Source organism: Otolemur garnettii, unplaced genomic scaffold (genome assembly GCF_000181295.1).
Source record: "Otolemur garnettii isolate 467f Iridium unplaced genomic scaffold, OtoGar3 scaffold00025, whole genome shotgun sequence".
Lineage (NCBI taxonomy): Eukaryota > Metazoa > Chordata > Mammalia > Primates > Galagidae > Otolemur > Otolemur garnettii.
In genome coordinates this window covers 21,123,184-21,143,420 of record NW_003852420.1, presented here as the reverse complement: position 1 = coordinate 21,143,420, position 20,237 = coordinate 21,123,184, and the positions used below count along the sequence as shown (strand labels likewise).

The 20,237-nt window shown below is 48.2% G+C and overlaps 1 protein-coding gene across 1 annotated transcript in view; it reads left to right on the top strand.

Moving 5' to 3' along the window:
• TFAP2E (transcription factor AP-2 epsilon) overlaps nucleotides 1-15,828 on the top strand; it is a 21,067-nt gene extending 5,239 nt beyond the window's left edge. The window contains exons 4-7 of the mRNA XM_003788183.1: nucleotides 10,918-11,140; nucleotides 12,487-12,605; nucleotides 13,166-13,307; nucleotides 15,555-15,828. Coding sequence (XP_003788231.1) covers nucleotides 10,918-11,140; nucleotides 12,487-12,605; nucleotides 13,166-13,307; nucleotides 15,555-15,828 — 758 coding nt within the window. The remainder of the gene's footprint in view (nucleotides 1-10,917; nucleotides 11,141-12,486; nucleotides 12,606-13,165; nucleotides 13,308-15,554) is intronic.
• The last annotated feature ends 4,409 nt before the right edge of the window (nucleotides 15,829-20,237 follow it).

The following is a 20,237-nucleotide window of genomic DNA, read 5'->3' as shown; positions in this document are numbered from 1 at the left end:
AGTTTTTGGCTGGGGCTGAGTTGGAACCCTCCACCCTGGGCATATGGGACTGGCACCCGTGGGCCATGTTTTGTTGCAGTTGTCATTGTTGTGTAGCTGGGTTTGAACCGCCATCCTGGGTATATGTGGCTGGAGCCCTACCCACTGAGCTATGGGCGCCTCCAACATTTTTTTTGGGGGGTGGCAGCCAGTCTCATTCTGTTGCCCAGGTTAGAGTGCCATGGAGTCAGCCTAGCCCACAGCAACCTCAAATTCCTGGGCTCAAGTAATCCTCCTGCTTCAGCCTCTCAAGTAGCTGGGACTACAGGCAACTGCAGCAACACCTGGCTAATTTTTTTTTTTTTTTAATGTAGAGACAGCCGCCCCCTTTTACTCAGACTTGTCTCAAACTCCTGAGCTCAAGCGATCTTCCCACTTTGGTCTTCCAGAGTAGTAGGATTACAGTTGTGAGCCACCATGCCCAACCTCTTAATGCAACATTTTTTTTTTTTTAATAGAGTCTATTTTAGTAGAGACAGGTCTCACTTTTGCTCAGGCTGGTCTTGAACTTCTGTGCTCAAGCAATCCACCCTTCTCCACTTCCCAGAGTGCTAGGATTACAGGGGTGAGCCACCATGCCCGGCATTGATGCAGCATTTTAAAATAAAAGTGCAAAAGATTCATGACAAAACGTGAAACCCATAGGTGAAAATGAAATCTAATCTTGTGCTTCCACAACCCTTCCTCACTTACCTCTCAGGCTACTATCTGCCCCCAGAAAACAGCTAAAACAGCAGTGCTGTGCAGATACAGTTGGGACTTACCTCAGTGGGAACCAAGGAAGAGCAGAAGAGCATGTAGCAGGGGAGTGAAGGGTAGGATCTATATTTTAAAGAAACCCAAACCTTCCTTCTTTGATGAGAAAGAAATTTAACCATCAGGTCCTCCTGGGGGAGATGATGATAATAGAGTGGGCTGGGGGAAGCATCACCACCCCTCCTGTTGCCTTCCTCCTGCTGTTCCCCTTAGATTTGGATAAGTGCTACCCTAACTGTCATCCAGGTACCATATGCATCTGAATCACAAGGGGATGCTTGTTAAAGATACGGATTTCTTAGGCACCACCCCGCATCTGCTGAATGTCTGGATGTACAGCCCTGACACTTGGCATTTTTAACTGCCTTATTGAGGTAAAATTTACGTACCTGAAATTCACCCATTGTAAGAATATAGTTTGATGACTTTTAGTAAATGTGTAGAGTTGGGTAACTATTACTACAATTCATTTGATGGAAATATCTGTCCACCCCAAAGTTTCTTAATTTGCATTTGTAATTCATTCCTATATTCACCTGAAGTTTTAGGCAACCACTGGTCTGCTTTTTCTCCATTAATCTGGTTATTTTTGAGATGTTATATAAGTAGAACATATAAATATGCAGACTTTTGCACCTAGGTTCTTTACATGGCATAATTTTTTTTTTTGAGACAGAGATTCACTTTGTTGCCGTTGGTATAGTGCCCTGGTGTCAGCTCACAATCTCAAACTCTTGGACTTGAGCAATTCAGCCTCCCAAGTAGCTGGGACTACAGGCACCTGCCACAATGCCTGGCTATTTTTTTAGAAACGGCGTCTCACTCTTGCTCAGGCTGTGAGTTCAAACTCGTGAGTTCAGGCAATCCACCCGCCTCAGCCTTGCAAGTGCAGGGATTACAGATGTGATACTTGGCATAATGTTTTTGAGGCTCATCAAAAACATTATGTTTGTCATCCTAGCACTCTGGGAGGCCAAGGATGCATGTCTGCATGTATCAGTAGTTTGTTTCTTTTCATTTCTGAGTACTCTGCCATTGTATGGATGTAACATTCTGTTTATCCACTGAGCACTTGAGTGCTATTACAAATAATGTTGCTGTGAACGTTGGTATATGTGCCTCTGTGTAGACATGTTTTCATCGCTCTTGGGTAAATTCCTAGAAGCCAGATTGCTGGATTGCATGGTAAGTTTGTGTTCAGTTTTTAAGAAACTGCCCACCTGTTTTCTTTTTCTTTTTTCTTTTTTTTTTTTTTTTTGCCGTGGCTGGGATTGAACCTGCCACCTACAGTATATGAACCTGGCGCCCTACTCCTTTGAGCCACAGGTGCCAACCTTCTTTTTTATTTTTATGTATTTATTTATTTATTTATTTTGCAGTTTGGCCAGCGCCAGGTTTGAACTCACCACCCTTGGTATATGGGGCTTGCACCCTACCCCCTGAGCCACTGGGGCTGGCGCACTACCCACTGGGCCACAGGTGCCATCGCCCTTTTTTCGTTTTCTTTCTTTTTCTTTTTTTTTTTTTTTTGACACAGAGGCTTACTTTGTTGCCTCTTGGTTGAGTGCTGTACCATCATAGCTCACAGCAACCTCAAACTCTTGGGCTCAAGAGATCCTCTTGTCTCAGTTTTTCATTTTTAGTAGAGACAGGGGCTCACTCTTGCTCAGGCTGGTCTCGAACTCCTGAGCTCAAGCAATCCACCCACCTCCAGAGTGCTAGGATTACAGGCAGTGAGCTACCTTGCCTGGTCTGGCCAGCTGTTTTCTAAAGTGGCTGTACTAGTTTACATTCCCACCAGCAATGAGTGAGGGTTCCAGTGTCTCTATATCCTTACTTACACTTGGAATTTTGATTACAACCATCTAGTGGTATCTCTGTATAGTTTTCCTTTGTGTTTCTCTAATGACTAATGATGTTGAACACTTTTTCATGTGCTTATTAACCATTTATTTATCATTTTTAATGAAATATCAGTTCACATAGTTAGACCATATTCTAATTAGGTTGTTATCTTATTATAGAGTTCTAAGAGTTCTTTATATAGTCTGGATACATGTCTTTTATCAGATATATAACTATCAAATATATATATGCAAATATTTTCAGTATTTTCTTCCAGTTTGTGGTTTATCTCTTTTTTTTTTTTTTTTTTTGAGACAGAATCTCACTATGTTGCCCTTGGTAGAGTGCCATGGCGTTACAGATCACAACAACCTCAACTCTTGGGCTTAAGCAATTCTCCTGCCTCAGCCTCCCAAGAAGCTGGGGCTACAGGCACCTGCCACAGTGCCTGGCTGTTTTTGTTGTTGTTGTTGTCATCGTTCCAATTCAAACCGGCCAGCTCCGGTGTATGTGGCCGGCACCCTGGCCTCTGAACAGTAGGAGCCAAGCCTGCTTTATCTTTTTTTGTTTCCTTCCTTCCCTCCCTCCCTGAGATGGGGTCTCCCTATGGTGCCTAGGCCTTTTGTAGCGGCTAGTCACCAGCACAGTCATAGTGTACTACAGCCTGGGCTCAAGTGATCCTCTAGCCTCAGCCTCCTGAGTGGCTGAGACTGCAGCCTCACATCAAATGTGCCGGACTATTTTCTCAATAACATCATTTGATGTGCAGAAGGTTTTTTTTTTTTTTTTTTTTGAGACAGAGTCTCAAGCTGTCACCCTAGGTAGAGTGCCATGGCATTGTAGCTCACAGCAACTTCCAACTCTTGGGCTCAAGCAATCCTTTTACCTCAGTTTTTGTATTTTTGGTAGAGATGGAGTCTCGCTTTTTCTCAGACTGGACTCGAACTCATGAGTCAAGCTATCCACCCATCTTGGCCTCCCAGAGTGCTAGGATTACAGATGTGATGTGCAAAAGTTTTAATTTTGAAAAAGGCTAATACATCATTATTTTCTTTTATGGGTTTTGCATCTGGAAAACTTTTGCCCAGCCCAAAGTCGTGAAGATCCTTCTCCTGTGTTTCCTTCTTAAGGAATTGCAATTCTCACAAGCTTTCTGGGAGAGTAGATTCAATAGTCAAACCATGTCTACCACTTATGGATAGACTGTTCAGACTCGAGTGTCTTATCTGACAGGCTGAGTAACTGGGAGCTCTTGTGTTTGCAGGAGCATGTGTGTGTGAGTGGCTTCTGTGTGTGTGACCAGGGGACACCCTGAGTAGACCATTTCAGCTTCTGAAGTCACCATGGAGGGGCCTGTTCTGTGGGAGTGGGAGACAAAGGCCCTTGTCTCTGGTTTGCAATCTATGCTATTTTGATTCCCACCTCCATGTCTGCTCCTTCCCAGGCCCCACCTATTTCCTTAATCTTGGATTCCAGCCCTCTTGCCATTCTTTTTATTTTTTTGAGACAGTCTCATTTTGTCACCCTCAGTAGAGTATGTAGCATCACGGCTCACAGCAACCTCCACCTCTTGCGTTCAGGTGATTCTTTTGCCTCAGCCTTCCAAGTAGCTGGGACTACAGGTGCTCACCACAACACCCAGCTATTTTTTTTTTTTTTTTTGAGCCAGGGTCTCACTCTTGCTCAGACTGGACTTGAACTCCTGAGCTCAAGGAAATCCACCCATTTCGGCCTCCCAGCGTGCTAGGATTACAGGTGTGAGCCACCACACCTATGCTCTCTTGCCATTCCTGAGGAAAGAGGCTTTGAAGGAAAAGGCACAGTTGGAGGAAGCAACAAGGTCTGTCTCTCAGAAACACAAAAACACGTCCACATGTCATGCTGGGCACTTACACTTAGTCACACATATGTTTGCATAAACCTTGCACTTGTGGCTCGGCACCTGTGGCTTAAGCGGCTAAGGCGCCAGCCACATACAGCTAAGGTGGCGGGTTCGAATCCAGCCCGGACCCACCAAACAACAATGATGGTTGCAACCAAAAAATAGCCAGGCATTGTGGCGGGCGCCTGTGGTCTTAGCTACTTGGGAGGCTGAGGCAGGAGACTCGCTTTAGCCCCGGGGTTGGGGGTTGCTGTGAGCTGTGATGCCACAGCACTCTACCCAGGGGGACAGCTTGAGGCTCTGTCTAAAAAAAAAAAAAAAACCTCGCACTTGTATATACCCATATGCAGGCTGTCATGTCCCTACACCCTGGGGGAGGCCAGGGACTATGTCTGGGTATACGTGCATAGCTGTGGTTCAGTATTCGTTGAATGAGTGTACACATACACAATCTGATCCTCACTGCTGTTTCTATGACAAGGGCATCCATTTTTATGTACAGCCACTTTGTGGCACACAAACAGCTTCACATGGCCTTGGTCTCTTCCATCTCACAGGGCTTTGCCTTGGTGGGCTCCAGGCTTTCACAGCAGTTGGATAGAAGAGGCTACTAGAAGAAAGACTTTCCTGTTCCTCTGACTCCCTCCTTCTGGCTAGGGGTGATAGGAGGGAGCAGTCACTTTACCCTTATTTATTTGTTTATTTGTTTATTTATTTGTTATTATTTTGAGATAGAGTCTCGCTCTGTTGCCCTGGCTAGAGTGCTGTGGCATTATAGCTCACAGCACCCTCAAAGTCCTGGGTTCAAGCGATGCTCCTACCTCAGCCTTCTGAGTAGCTGGAACTATAGGTACCTGTCACAAAGCTAGTTTTGCCTTGTTTTGGTTTTTTTTTCTATTTTTAGTAGAGAGATGGGGCCTTGCTCTTGCTCAGGCTGGTCTCAAACTCCCGAACTCAGACAATCCATCTGCCTTGGCTTCCTAGAGTGCTAGAATTACAGGTGTGAGCTACCACCCAGCCTACAGTTGGTATTTTATTTTATTTTATTTTTTTTAAATCATCAGGAGGCCCAGGCAAGGATAGAACTTGACCCCTGGTTTACAAAGCCAGTACTCAAACCACCGAGCAATGAAGCCCAGTCTTTTTTTAATTTTAATTTATCAATTTGTAGTATTATTTTTTCAAATTATGCTTGAGGTATAGTTTATACATGTATGCGGCATAGTTCCCCTTTTTTAGATGTGCATTTCTATACATTTTGACAAATACATGTACATGTAGTTATGGAACCAGTAAAACAACCAAGATACAGAATAGTTCAGGCAGAGGGATGCAGGCGAAGAGAGAAGCTTAGTCCAGATGTGCACACATGTGCACAGACCTGGGGGCACTGTGGGCGGGCAGGGCAGGGCAGGGCCAAGGCCGGCTCCTAGTGCATGCCCAGTGCTGTTCCTGCTGAATCAGGCAGTCCTTGCTGCTCACTCTGGCGCAGGGCCAGGATGAAGGTAGGGCCAAGGAGGCAGGGTCATGCAAGAGCAGGATCGGCGCCTGCCTTTATTAAAAATTTTGATGTTTTGTTCACCGTGGATTTTTAAAAACAGTTTTATTTGTTTTTAATATTGCATTAAAATACCACATATCTTAACAACCGAGTGTTTCGGTGCCTTCTTAAATGTTGCACCCCAAATGAGCACCTTACTTGCCTTACCCTTGTTCTGGTCCTGCCTTGGGTAGAGGGAACTCAATGGAGCAGGGGGTGGGGGCGTGTGCTGCTCATTCTCCACATCCTCTGACTCCTCACTTGTCCTCCAGCCACGATCTTTTGGCCCCTCCCCAGTGGGGACCCAGGGAGAAAGGGCAGGTTTATTATCAATTGCTAGTAAAGGCTTCCTCACTCCCCTCTGACATCTGGACAGTGGGCCATCACCCTTTTGCCACTTGGGATCCCTGGGCCTTTGCATCCCTAACTTATCCCACATCCACAGACGGCCACCTATGCCAAGACCGTACCCTAGGGGGCGCTCCTAGTTGGTGGGTATGACAGCCACAAAGCAGACAAGGAAGATTCAGTTTGGAAATGCTGGGATGGGGTGAGAGGGAACTTGGGGGAAGCTCTGTGCTCAGAATGGTACCTAAACTTAGTTTGGGAATAGCATGAAGAAGGGCCCCTGGGACAGAGAGAGCAGCTCTATGGGGCTCAAGGCGCTTGCACCCTGGAGGCCCACATTCCACTGGTTCCATTTGGTCTGTGCAAAGTTTAAAATCTTTGAATCACTTGCCAATGCTTAAAAATCCAGAGATTTGGCTTGGCACCTGTGGCTCAAGTAGCTAAGGTGCCAGCCACATACACACAGACTGGGGGGTTCAAACCCGGCCTGGGGCAGCTAAACAACAGTGACAACTGCAACAAAAAAAATAGCCGGGCGTTATGGTGAGTGCCTGTACTCACAGCTACTTGGGAGGCTAAAGCAAGAGAATCACTTAAGCCCTAGTAGTTGGAGGTTGCTGTGAGCTGTAATGCCATGGTACTCTACCCAGGGTGACAGCTTGAGGCTCTGTCTCAAAAAAAAAAAAAAATTCAGAGATTTCAGCTGGGCATGTTGGCTCACATTCTATAATCCCAGGACTTTGGGAAGCCCAGGTGGCAGGATTGCTTAAGCCAAGAGTTCTAGATCAGCCTGAACAACATAGTGAGACCCCATCTCTATAAAAATCAAAACTATTGATTGGGTATGGTGGCATGTATCTGTAGTTACTTGGGAGGCAAAGGCAGGAGGATCACTTGAGTCCAGGAGTTTGAGGTTGCTGTGAGCTATAATCATTTCACTATACTCTAGCCTGGATGGCAGAGTGAGACCCCGTCTCTAGGAAATGTAGATTTATGTGTGTGGCTCACATTATATTTCTATTGATTAGTGGGGATCTAGTACCTAAAGGACAAATGGGGACCTGTCAAGAAGAGCAGGCAGAAGCCAGAAGACAGGGAGGGTGAAGGAGGCTGTCATAATATGATAAGGATGTGAACTTGGAGTCAGTGGTCAGAGCTCATGACCCATTCCGCTGCTTACTTGCTGTGTGCCTTTTGAACCTCTTTGAACTTTCAGTTTCTTCATTTGGAAATGGGACAGAGATAATCGCATCTGCTCCACAGAGCCGTTCACATAAAGCATTTGGTGTGCAATTGGCACTCACCGACAGATAGGAGCATCACTCTGCCCAGCTATGGAGCTGGGATTGGACTATCAGGGAACTGACCAGACACTGATAACTTGTAGGCTGTGGAGTGATACACCCAGAGGAACAGATCACTCTGGACTAGAGCAGGAAGGCTGTGCAGAAATTCAGGTGGGAAGCAAGCCACTGGCTGTGTGCATACAGAGTGGTGGCCCTGTATGAGCCACATAAAGAAATGGAAGCTGGCCAGGCGTCAGTGGCTCGCGCCTATAATTCTAGCACTCTGGGAGGCCGAGGTGGGTGGATCACCTGAGCTCAGGAGTTCAGATCAACCTGAGCAAGAGTGAGACCCTGTTTCTACTAAAAATAGAAAAACTAGCCAGATGTCGTGGTGGGTACCTGTAGTTCCAGCTACTAAGGAGGCTGAGGCAGGAGGATCACTTGAGCACAGGAATTTGAGGTTGCTGTGAGCTATGATGCCACGACATTCAACCCCAGGGCAACAGAGTGAGGCTCTGTCTCTAAATAAATAAATACCACAGGACATGGTGATAGTTGGGATATGGCGGGGGAAAGAAGTACAGGGATATTACATCAGGTTTCTGGCTGAGTGGCTAGGTGGAGGGTGGGAATGCTCATTCAGAGAGGTAAGAGACTGGAAGGTTCTGCCAGGCTAGGGGTAGGCTTAGCCTTGCTTAATTCTGTATTCCCAAGGCCTAGCTCAGTTCTTGGCACAGCAGATGTCAACAAACATTTGCCAAATGGCTGGCATACTAAGAGCACTGCCTTGGAGATCACAGCCCTGGGTTTGCTGCTGGTTCTCAGTCCACCAGCCCTATGATCTCAGGCATACTACATCACCTCCCCGGGCTGCAGTCTCCTCGTCTGTACAGTGGGAATGATAATAAGCCCTTGAGGGCTGGCCTGAGGATTCAGTGAGGTGAGCACAGCACAGTGAATGATCAGTGAGTGTTAGCCCTGGAATACAACTTGTCCCTACTCCCAACACACACATAGGGCCTTTTCCACCAAGGCTCTCACTTTTTTCTATTTTTTTATTGTTGGGGATTCGTTGAGGTACAAAGAACCAGGTCACACTGATCACATTTGTTAGGTAAAGCCCTCTTGTAATTCTGTCTTGTCCCCGAGAGGTGTGTCACACACTGTGATCCCCCACCCCCTTTCTCCTTCCCTCTTGCTGCACCCTTTTCCCTCACCCTCTACCATCTACTAGGTCGTCAATTGTCCTCATATCAGAATTGAGTACAGGCTTGGCGCCTGTGGCTCAAGTGGCTAAGGTGCCAGACACATACACCTAAGGTGGGGGGTTTGAATCCAGCCCGGGCCCGCCAAACAACAATGAAGGCTGCAACCAAAAAAAATAGCCAGGCGTTGTGGCGGGTTCGTGTGGTCTCAGCTACTTGGGAGGCTGAGGCAGGAAACTCACTTGAGCCCAGGAGTTGGAGGTTGCTGTGAGCTGTGATGTCATGGCACTCTACCCAGAGGGACAGCTTGAGGCTCTGTCTCTGATTTTCAGAATCAGAAAAGAATAGGATTCTTCTTCTTTTTTTTAGAGACAGAGTCTCACTTTATTGCCCTCGGTAGAAAGGCGAGGCATAACAGGTCACAGCAACCTCCAACTCCTGGGCTTAGGCAATTCTCTTGCGTCAGCCTCCAAAGTAGCTGGGACTACAGGCACCCGCCACAATGCCTGGCTATTTTTTTGTTGCAGTTTGGCCATGGCGAGGTTTGAACCCACCACCCTCAGTATATGGGGCCAGCACCCAACTCACTGAGCCACAGGTGCCGCCCCAGTACATAGGATTCTTGCTTCTTCATTCTTGTCATGCTTTACTAAGAATAATATGCTTTATTTGCATCCAGTTTAATACAAAAGATGTAAAGTCTTTGTCCATTTTATTTTATTTTCTGAGACAGAGTCTCATTATGTCACCCTCAATAGAGTGCTGTAATGTCACAGCTCACAGCAACTTCAAACTCTTGGGCTTAAGCAATTCTCTTACCTCAGCCTCCCAAGTAGCTAGGACTATAAGTAACCACCACAACACCCGGCTATTTTTTGGTTGTAGTTCTCGTTGTTGTTTGGCAGGCCTGGGCTGCTGGATTCGAACCTGCCAACTCCGGTGTTATGTAGCTGGCACTCTAGCCGCTGAGCTACAGGCACCGAGCCTCTCCACCTTTTTTAATGGCTGAATAGTATTCCATGGTATACATATACCACAGCTTGTTAATCCATTCCTGGGCTGGGCAGGAATGCCATTTCCACATTTTGTCAATTAATTTGTTTGTTTGTTTCTTTTTTTTTTTTTTCCTTGCAGTTTTTGGCTGGGCTGGGTTTGAACCCTCTGCCTCTGGTATATGGGGCTGGCGCCCTACTCTTTGAGCCACAGGCACTGTCCTTGGCAATCAATTTCTTGAAAGAAGAGAAGGCCAAGTGATTCCTGTGAAGAAGCAGGTGCCTTCATATTCTCCCTTCCTCCTGAGGCTAAGCAGGAGGATGGAGGTTAGACTACAGGAAGTACTTTCTTTAATGGCCAAAAGTATCTAAGTGAGTTTTAGAAAATTAGCCTCTCAGATTTCCTTCTCTGCCCTTCAGAGATAACAGGAGTATTTGGGGACGGTGGTCTCCCTGAGCACACCGAGTAACTTGGTAGGAAGGGGGCCAGGGCCAGAGTCTAATAGAGCAATAACTTCCCTGTCCTCAGGATATGGATTCCAGCACCTACATGTCCCTTGCTGATCTGGGGAGAGGGAAGAAAGACATGGGAATCATAGGTAGGAAGGGGCAGTTGGGGACTCCCTGACCAGGCCCTGCCGCAGTGCCCCGGGAATCCTGCCTCCAGCTCTGACTCCACATCCTCACTCCAGCTCCCTCTCTCATGGCACCTGCCAAAACCCCAGGACTCTGCTGAAGCTGTTCTGAGTTTTAAGAAGGGACAGCCCCGCTTAGTGGGGGGGGTCATGGGTTCAAGAGCCAAACAGCTCTCAGTCCAGTTTTTGTACCCATTAGTTCTGTGAACTCGGGTGAGTCACTTTAACATCACGGTGCCTCAGTTTCTCCCTCTGTAAAGCAAGTATAATAGAACCTCCTTCTGAAAGGTGCTGGGCATTTCCGCATACACTGCTGGCAGCAGGTGCCATGTGCTGTGGTCCCTGGCTCAGTGCTTCCTTTTTTCCCTGCTCTTGCCCTGGCTCCACAGTGCCCATCCCCTCCAAAGCCAGCAGCCTCTCGGCCCTCGTGGTGGCTAAAGACAGCCTGGTTGGCGGCATCACAAACCCTGGTGAGGTCTTCTGCTCCGTGCCTGGCCGGCTCTCACTGCTCAGCTCAACATCCAAGTACAAGGTGACGGTGGGGGAGGTACAGCGGCGACTCTCTCCTCCCGAGTGCCTCAACGCCTCCCTCCTGGGGGGCGTCCTCCGCAGGTAGGAAGGCCAGCCCATGTCCTCCGCACAGCACCCAGCGAAAGCGCTGGTCTCCTCAGCCCTTCTCAGTGCATCAAAGAGGGGGCCAGCCTCACCCTAGGCCACGGCGTCACGTCTGCCTCTGTCTCCCTGGGATAAGAGGCCCCAGGAACTCTAGATTAGGCATGTTCTGGGGGCAGGCCCAGGTCCCCAGCAGCTATCATAGGTCTGTGGGCTCGAGGGTGGGGAGATGAGCAGAGCAAGAAGCCTGGGCACAGGGAAGGGTGGCAGGACTCACCCACACTGGGCAGGATGCACAAGGCTGGGTCGGGGGAAGAGAATGCCATCTCCGGCCCCTCCCCTAGGAAAGGCACCCCCAGGCCCATTCCCTGTAGCGGCATAGGCTTTGCCCGTGTGTGTTTTGGGGTGGGGAGCATGTGGTCTGTGGTCTGTCTTTGTAGTCACATGTCTGTCACTCTTTGTATATGTCCTCATGCCTGGGATGGGTATTTCTGCTTCCAGGCCATGAGTTTTCATGAGTCTAAGGATGATGTGTGTGTGCGTGCATGTGTGTGTAGTAGGGGGTGGCCTGGACTATGTGTTTCCATGAGTGTGAGTGTCCTGTGTTACTTCCAGTGTGATATGTGGGCTGGACTGTGTCCTGCTGTGTGTGTTTGTGGCTGTGTGTAATCACATATGCATCTGGAGCTAGTCACATGCGTGCTTACATGTGTGCACCTGTGTGTAGGAGCTGCACTGGTGCAGCTATGGGGGGATCTCTTTATTCCAGGTCCTTTTGAGCATCTCTTTGAGAATCTCTGTGAGTCCCTGAGTATCTACATATGTCCCTGGAATCCTGACTGCCTGTGATCCCTGTGTCTCTCTGTCCTGTCTGTGTCTGGGGATCTTTGTTGGTGTCTATGTCTCTGTATTCTTGGCCCTCAGTGGGATGTGCCCATCTATGTGTGTGTGTGTGTGTCTGTGAGTCCCAGGGTGGCTGCATGTCTGGCCCCTCCCCATCTCCCTGTGTATTTCTCTGTGTGTCCGCCCTGTGTGTTCCTGGGCAGCTGTGAATGGCCCAGTTGGTATGCTAAGGACCCCAGGGTGCTGGCCAAGCCTGCTCCACCCTAGGCTCCCCCTGCTGTTGAGACACAAGGGAGAATTGAGGGGGTCCTAGAGGTGGTCTTGGCTATAAAACTAATAGGGTTAGGAAGAGGTCAGGACCTTGCTGAAAGCGACCCCAAAGCATCCCCAAGGCCAGACCCACGCCTCAGCAGGGGGGTAACGGCTCTTTGGGGGTCAGTTAGTCTACACGCTTCTTTCTTGTCTTTATAGTTGTGTGTCTGTCTCTCTCTGTGCATGTCAAGGGCCAAGTCCAAAAACGGGGGCCGGTGCCTGCGGGAACGGCTGGAGAAGATTGGTCTCAACCTGCCTGCTGGCCGACGGAAGGCCGCCAACGTGACGCTGCTGACTTCGCTGGTGGAGGGTGAGTGAGGCCTGAATGTTAGCATGAGAGTGAACTCAAGGGGCCATGTGTCATGTGGTGTGACCCTCTCTAATGCAGGAGGGTGTGTCTAGTCATGTGCATGTGTGTTTGCATATGCGTTGCCATATCTGTACCCTCTGTTGTCACGTAGCAGTATATCTGTGTATAGTCTGGTGATATCTGTGTATAGTCTGGTGCACATGTGCAAGCATGTGCGGTAGAGAGCTACTAGCAGGGTGTGTGTGTGTGTGTGTGTGTTTAGGGGGAGTAGTGGCCAGTATCCAGATGTGATAAAAGGATGAAGGGATGAAGCCCTCTGTCCGGGGCTCTGGGCTCTGGCTTCGAGATATATGGTGGGTCCAGCTTCCCTCTTTGAGCTTACTGCTCATCCCTGGTGGCCTCAAGGAAGGAGCTGGGCTGGGAAGGGAAACCAGAGGGGGCATCCACAGAAGCTGGGTGGGGCTGCATGCCTCCTTGCCAGGGGTTTTGGAGGTTCAAGGCTGTGCTCCAGGCTCAGAGTGGCACAGGCTGGCAGCAAGTGACAGTTTCCCTCCCCCTAGGAGAGGCCGTGCACCTGGCCCGAGACTTCGGTTACGTCTGTGAGACAGAGTTCCCAGCCAAAGCGGCGGCCGAGTACCTGTGCCGACAGCACACCGACCCCGGGGAGCTGCACAGCCGCAAGAGCATGCTGCTGGCCGCCAAGTGAGTGGGGATGCTGTGTGCAGGCTGCCTCTGGTGCCACACACAGGCACATGTAGGTGCAATGCACAGGCAGACATCACAGAGTCAGATACGGGCACAAAGGATCCCTTTACCACATCCGGATACTGGCCATGAGGCCCACGTGGCAATAGAGACACAGCTAGGCTTCCTGCTTAGGCTGATAGGGGCACACATGTGCGTGCCACACAGGCACCCTTGGGCATCTCACGTGGGCATACTTGGGCATCATGTCCATCACACCAAACATATTCCATACAAGCACATGTGAGCACATCTGGGTTCTATACATCAATAAAAACCATGTCACATATAGGCTTACACAGGCCCATACGTGGGTGCTGCACTCATTACCCAGCTCCATGGCACCACCAGTCCCAGGACCCATGGTGGGTTTGAGGCTCCCTCTTCCAGCCTTACCCATCAGCCCCCCTGCTCCAGTGATGTCCTTTAGGCCACCAGACCACACTGGACCCTCTGCAAGTCCTACTGGTGCCTCCCTCGCCACTGTTCATGTGCTACCACCTTAACTCAGCTCCCATTTCACTCCTGGACCTCCACCCCAGAGTCCCCATTCTCCCTGCTCAGGCACCACTCCCCTGCATAAGAACCTTTAGCGGCTCCCACTGCAGCTGCATGATTCTCAAACCAGGTCTCTTGGGACAGCTCAGAGCCTGTTAAATAAACTAGCATGCCGTCAAGATGTAGTTTTTCAGAAAGGGCCCTTGTTTCAGTCCATCTTGGCTGAGATAACGAAATATCATGAACTGGCAGCGCCTGGTGGTTCAGTGAGTAGGACACCAGCCCCATATACTGAGGGTGGCAGGTTCAAACCCGGCCCTGGCCAAACTGCAACAACAAAAAAAGAAATATCATAAACTGGGTAGTTTATAGATAATAGAAATGTATTTCTTCTAGTTCTGGAAGTTGGGAGCCCAGGATCAAATCCCTGTCTGGTGGGGGCCTGCTTTTTGGCTCATAGCATCTTGTTGTGTGTCCTCACATTATAGAAGGGATAAGGAGTCTCTCTCTGGCCTCTTATAAGGACACTAATCTCATTCATGAGGGTTTTACCCCCATGACCTAGTCACCCCAAGGACTCTCCCTCCTAATATTATCACCCAGGGGCAGGGTAAGATTTCAACATATGAGTTTTAGGGGGACACAAATACTCAGACCAAAGCAACCCATTGCAAGAAAAGATAGAGAAGGAGGAATAGGGGAAAGAGAGAGAAATCTGAGAGCCATTGATCTGTAGGCTGAAGTCCAAACTCCTTTAAGAGACCCACAGTTTGGCCTGCATAAACTCCACCCACTCGCCCCGTTGCGTGCTCTGTCCTGCCCTCACATCCTTGGGCTTGCCCTTCTCCAGCTTAGAACACCATCCAGTTCTCCCATGTAATGTGGTCCTTCAAATGGCGACCTCGCTGTCCTTTCCATGAGAATTCCCTCAAATCCCCTGGGCAGAAGACGAAGCACAGACTCATGAGACCACCAAATGGGGAGACCTTTGAGGTTGCTCACGTTGTAGCTGGAGAAACACACACGGGTTCACCTCGTCAGCTAATGAGCTCACTTGTCAAGTATGTTCGGGGTCTCAGTCACCTTGGAGATGCTGGCTGGGTGTTCCATGGTGACACAAAGATGAGTGATGAGTGATTCTCTTGCCTAACCCACACACAGGATACACAAAGAAATGAAAAATGACTACAGAGCAGGATTCAAGTCCCAGCTGAGTCACTCTGGCAGGTCATCTAACCGGTCTGAAACCAGTTTCCTCATCCATACTAATAATAGTATAGATTTGTGAAAAGGATTAAGTGAGACGAGCATGTGGTGTACTTGGCGCAGCATCTAGGCCTCAATTAATATTCACTGCTAGCTATTATTTCAGTTATGCAAGGCAGATTCTGGATTGTTCCCTAATAATTTCAAAGACAAAGTTCTGTGAAGCATTGGGTTTCTTGGAGAAGGCAGTCAGTAGTTGAGCTGTACTTTGAAGGTTGCAGACATTCAAAAGAGAGATTGTGGGATATCAACATGTGCTATTTCCTAGTTGTATGATTGGGCTAGTCCGCTAACTTCACTGAACCTGAGTTTTCTTTTCTGTAAAATGGGTATGATCATCACTTGCACTGTTGGGGGGGTTGGCAAGTATATGAACAATGTACCTTATTCTTTGGGGCTCAGGCCTTTGTCTTCTAACCTTTGACCCTCCTTTCTCACCAGGCAGATCTGCAAGGAATTTGCGGACTTGATGGCTCAGGACCGCTCGCCACTGGGCAACAGCCGCCCAGCACTCATCCTGGAGCCTGGAGTGCAGAGTTGCCTGACGCACTTTAGCCTCATCACCCATGGCTTTGGTGGGCCTGCCATCTGTGCTGCCCTCACTGCCTTCCAGAACTACTTGCTGGAGTCACTCAAAGGGTTGGACAAGATGTTTCTAAGCAGTGCGGGCAGTGAAACCAAGGCTTCAGAGAAGGAAGCCAAGCATCGGAAATAACCACTTCTCCTGCCCCAGACTTAGGGGGCTCTGAAGGCCTAAAATGAGGCCTTAGCTCCAGGGGGCTAGGCCCAAAAGGACTAAGAGGTGGGATTAAAGTCAGGCCAGAAAGAGAACATTCATCCAGAAACTCTGGAGTTAGGGATCTGGGTTGATAAGGGAGGGGGGCCTCTCTGTGGTGGTTGTTTGGTAAGTTAAGGGCCCAGGTATCTGTCTTATGTGCAATTTTCTGACCTTGATTGCTGGGAAAGACTTGAGCAGAGACTTGGCTTGGAAGAGTCTGGCTCTTGGAGGAGACTCCTCCCATTTGGGTGCCTGGGCAGCAGTAGGTACTCCTAGTTGTTAATAAATCACAGGTGCTACTAAGGAGTTGATGCCCCTCATCCCAGAATCTCTTACCTGTAGAAAAGGGGTGCTGCAGGAGGCCCCAGGGCTCCGTGGACCATTCCCACTTTGGGAGAGAAGTGGGCAGAAGGGGTGCTCAAGGAACAAAGATTAAAGCACAAACTTCAGAACTTGAATCCAGACTGCACACAGTCCTGTTGCTGTCTGTTCTATTTATTTATCTTGTACATAAATTTGAACATTCAAAAATATCCAGTGCAATTTATTTATCCCAGTGAGTTGAGGATTTGTTTCACTGTTTTCTGCTTGTGCACAGAGATGTCCCGCGGGACCAGGGCGGAGAGGGTGATTATGCTCACAAAGGGCTGTGGGTGGGCTGGGAGGGAAGAAAGCTGTGTCAGGCTTCCTGAGTTGTCCCAGGGACTCTGTGTTTGCGGTTGTTTCTCTTGGCCTTGCAGTCGATGTACCTTGCCATCTTGCCACCCTCTCGTTCTTCTAATAAAACCTTTCTTTGGATATGAAGCCCTCCCTGTTCTTCTTGAGCCTAGGCCTGGATTTGCCTCCTAAGAGGTCAAGGACACTGGGGAAAAGAAAGGCCTGGGAATTAGGAGTGGGCGTGGGGTGAACCTTAGAAGGGGTGTGGGCTCTTCTGTGGGTGGGTGGGTGGGGTACCCAGGTTGCTGGGTCCATCTGGCTTGTCCAGTGACTACTGGATGTGATTATGACTTGGTGGGCCAGGGGGAATGTGGATGAATGTGCAGTTTGGCTATTAGGTGATGAGTTACCGTAACTCTGGGACAGGTCTGGATGTGTGTCAGTGTGAATGCTGGCAAACTGTGCGTGCATACATGTGTGTGTTTCAGGCAAATGTTAATCCAGCTCTCCTGTCTTCTTGAGGATTTCCTGCCTCCGGCCTCTTTTATTTCCTGCATCTCCAGTCTCCCTCTTTTTCTTTTTTTTTTTGCAGTTTTTGGCCGGGGGCTTTGAACCCGCCACCTCTGGCATATGGGGCTGGCACCCTACTCCTTTGAGCCACAGGCGCCGCCCCAGTCTCTCCCTCTTTACTGAACTGTCTACTAGATCATCCTCAAAGCACACATTCTAGTTTCTCATATCTTACAAAACAGAAGCACTTTCCCCATTTCTTTACTTCTTTTGCAGTTAGTTTTTCAAAGATAGCTATATCCCACCTCCTCTTTACCCCCAATTCACCCTTCAGCCCACTTTGATCTGACTTCTATCCCTACCACTTTATTGAAACCCATTTAGCATGGTCATCAATGACTGCAGTGTCAAATCCAAAGGGCTTTTTTCCTGTTCTTTTTTTTTTTTTAAGATAGGGTCTTACTCTGTTGCCCTGAGTAGAGTGCCATGGCAGCACAGCTCACAGCAACCGCATACTCCTGGGCTCAAGAGATCCTCTGGCCTCAGGCTGTCAAGTAGCTGGGACCACAGGTGCTCACCACAATGCCTGACTAGTTTTTCTATTTTTAGAGACAGGATCTTACTCTTGCTCAGGCTGGTCTTGAACTCTTCAGCTCAGGCAACCCACCCACCTCAGCCTCCCAAAGTGCTAGGATTACAGGTGTGAGCCACCACACCTCGCCCTTTTTTTCTGGTTTTAACAGCAGCATTTGACGCAGTTGGCCACTTGCTCTTTTTTGAAACACTCTCTTCTCTGTGGTTTCCAACATCTGGTTTCCTCTGACTTCCCTGATTCCAATTATCTTCTTGGCTGACTCCTTCTCATTTTGACCTCTAAACGCTGGCCTTCCTTGGGGCCTCTTCTTTTCTATCCACACTCTCTCCCTGGTACACCGAAGGTCCTGCAATGGTCTGGACTTTACCTCCTCGTCCAGCCTTTTCTTTAACTATTGTCTTAAACTAGCTCACTTTGCTCCAACCACACTGCTTTCCTTTCTGTCCCTCAAATTACCACTTTGGTTCATGCCTCAGAGCCATCGTACTCACTATTGTTTGGTGTCTTTGCAGGTGTACTGTCAGGGACATAGGTTGGGGTGCTTTGCAGAAATGTGCAGTGTGCTAGGGAACATGGGGTCTAGGCATTACCTCTTAGGATAAGTGTCCAAAGCTTTCTTTTCCCAACAAGTTTCAATGCCTCAACTTACCAATATGAGAGGAGGAATGGAGGGGAGAAGGCTGGATATATGTTTTGCTTTAACTGAAGCCCAGGGCCTGGCAAGAGACATTCTACTACTAAATTATCTTAGACTATAGGAGGTTGAGGGGATTCAAGAAAAGGCATGTAGCATTGAAACACTGCCTGGCATATACTGTAGTAACAAATCAATAAAAGCTGTAAATATCCAGAGGGTAAACAAAGAAGAAATCAGTTTGTCAAGAATTTTTCAGCACAGTGAATAATTTGAATAAAGTTTAAAAAAAGAAAAGAATTTTTCAAGGCTGGACAATGATCCCCAAGAAAAGGACCATGTAGTCCTCACTAAGTCCTACTGTAGAAATAAGAAACTGTAGACCACAGCAACTTGCCCAGGGTCACAAGAGCAAGTAAGTGGGACTCACCAATCTGTCTGATCCAGCCCTCCCTTCATTTCTACTGTATCACGTGCCCCACTGCAGAGACTTGACTCCAGCAAGGGGAGGTGTGTCCTTCCAGCCCCTCACGCCCCAAGGCCCTGCTAGGCCAGCATGTGGCCAGGATCATTAACAGTGCAGAGAAAGCAGTACAGTGTGGAGACTGTAGAAATGACATAAGAAGCTTCTAATGAGGCCTCTGCATTTGATTTTTCCCATTAAGTTGTTTTTTTTTCCCCATAGCAAAACAAATTGTTTTAGCCTCTGACTAGCTGGGTTTAGCCCTAAGGAAAAGTAGATGATGATTAAAGAAAAAGTATAGATGGACAGTTTGCATGGCTTCTTTTTTGCAAAGCAAGTAGCTGCAAATTAAGTGGAGCGTATTTAGACTGGGTAAGCATTCCAATTTTTAAACTGTAGGAGTTTAAAGAAAAGACTTTGCTGTTTTCTTTTAAAGGATCAGAGTGTTCTAGGAGAAATAAGAAAAGTACAGTCTTTGAAAACCCTCCCTCGATCCTCATGAAGGAAGGTGAGGGTGAGGTGCAGGTTTTTCTCCTCCCGAACACGCTTACTCAGAACACACACAGGAGCTGAGTGAGCAGCAGACACGTAGAGAGAATTGGAGAATGCGCCTCCTTCTCTTGCTTGGGCCTGGCTACTGCTTCAAAGGGCCAAGGCCGCAGCCAGACAGTGAAAAGACTCTAGACTTCAGGCAGAGCAGGCCCAGCTGCTGAGGCTCAGCTGGCAACACCATTTCAGCACCCTCTTCCTTCTCTCTCAGAGGTTCCTTGTCAGTCACCCTTCCCATCCCTTCACTAGTCAGAGCTGAGCTTCCCTACCCTTAGGCAAAACAGCTGCTCTCTTCCCCAACCTATCTCCCTCCCACCCCAAGCTTGGGAAGGAATAAATTGTTTTCTGTGTATTAATCACCTGCAAGCAGATGGGCACTATTATAATTGTACGACCATTCCGAGCAGTGTTTGGCCAAGAGTATCAAAGAATGGGTACATTCCCGGTGTTCTTCAAACTTCAGGAAATTGATTTAGAAGGACACAGCTGGTATTTTAAAAAAAAATATCCAGCAGAAAACAGAAGACACCAGAGTATACAGCATCATGACTCAACACACACAGAACCGTAAGTTCCATAAGGCAATGCTTTCCTTTTGTATAATAGGTAAGTATACAGGCATGAGTTAGGAATGTATGACTGAGGCCACATAAATCTAACTGGATCATAGTCTTTATAAAGGGTAGAAGAGGGAAAGGAACCTGGGGAGTTAGATTGGGAGGGGATTATGAAATGCCTAGGATGTCAAACCAAAGAATTGGGCTTTATCCTCTAGACCAGTGTTTTTCAACCTTTTTAATCTCACAGTATACTTGAACCTATAGTTAAACTTCTGCAGCACACTTCCAGCCACGTACACCTAAGGTGGCGGGTTCGAATCCCCAGCCCGGACCCGCCAAACAACAATGATGGCTGCAACCAAAAAATAGCCGGGCGTT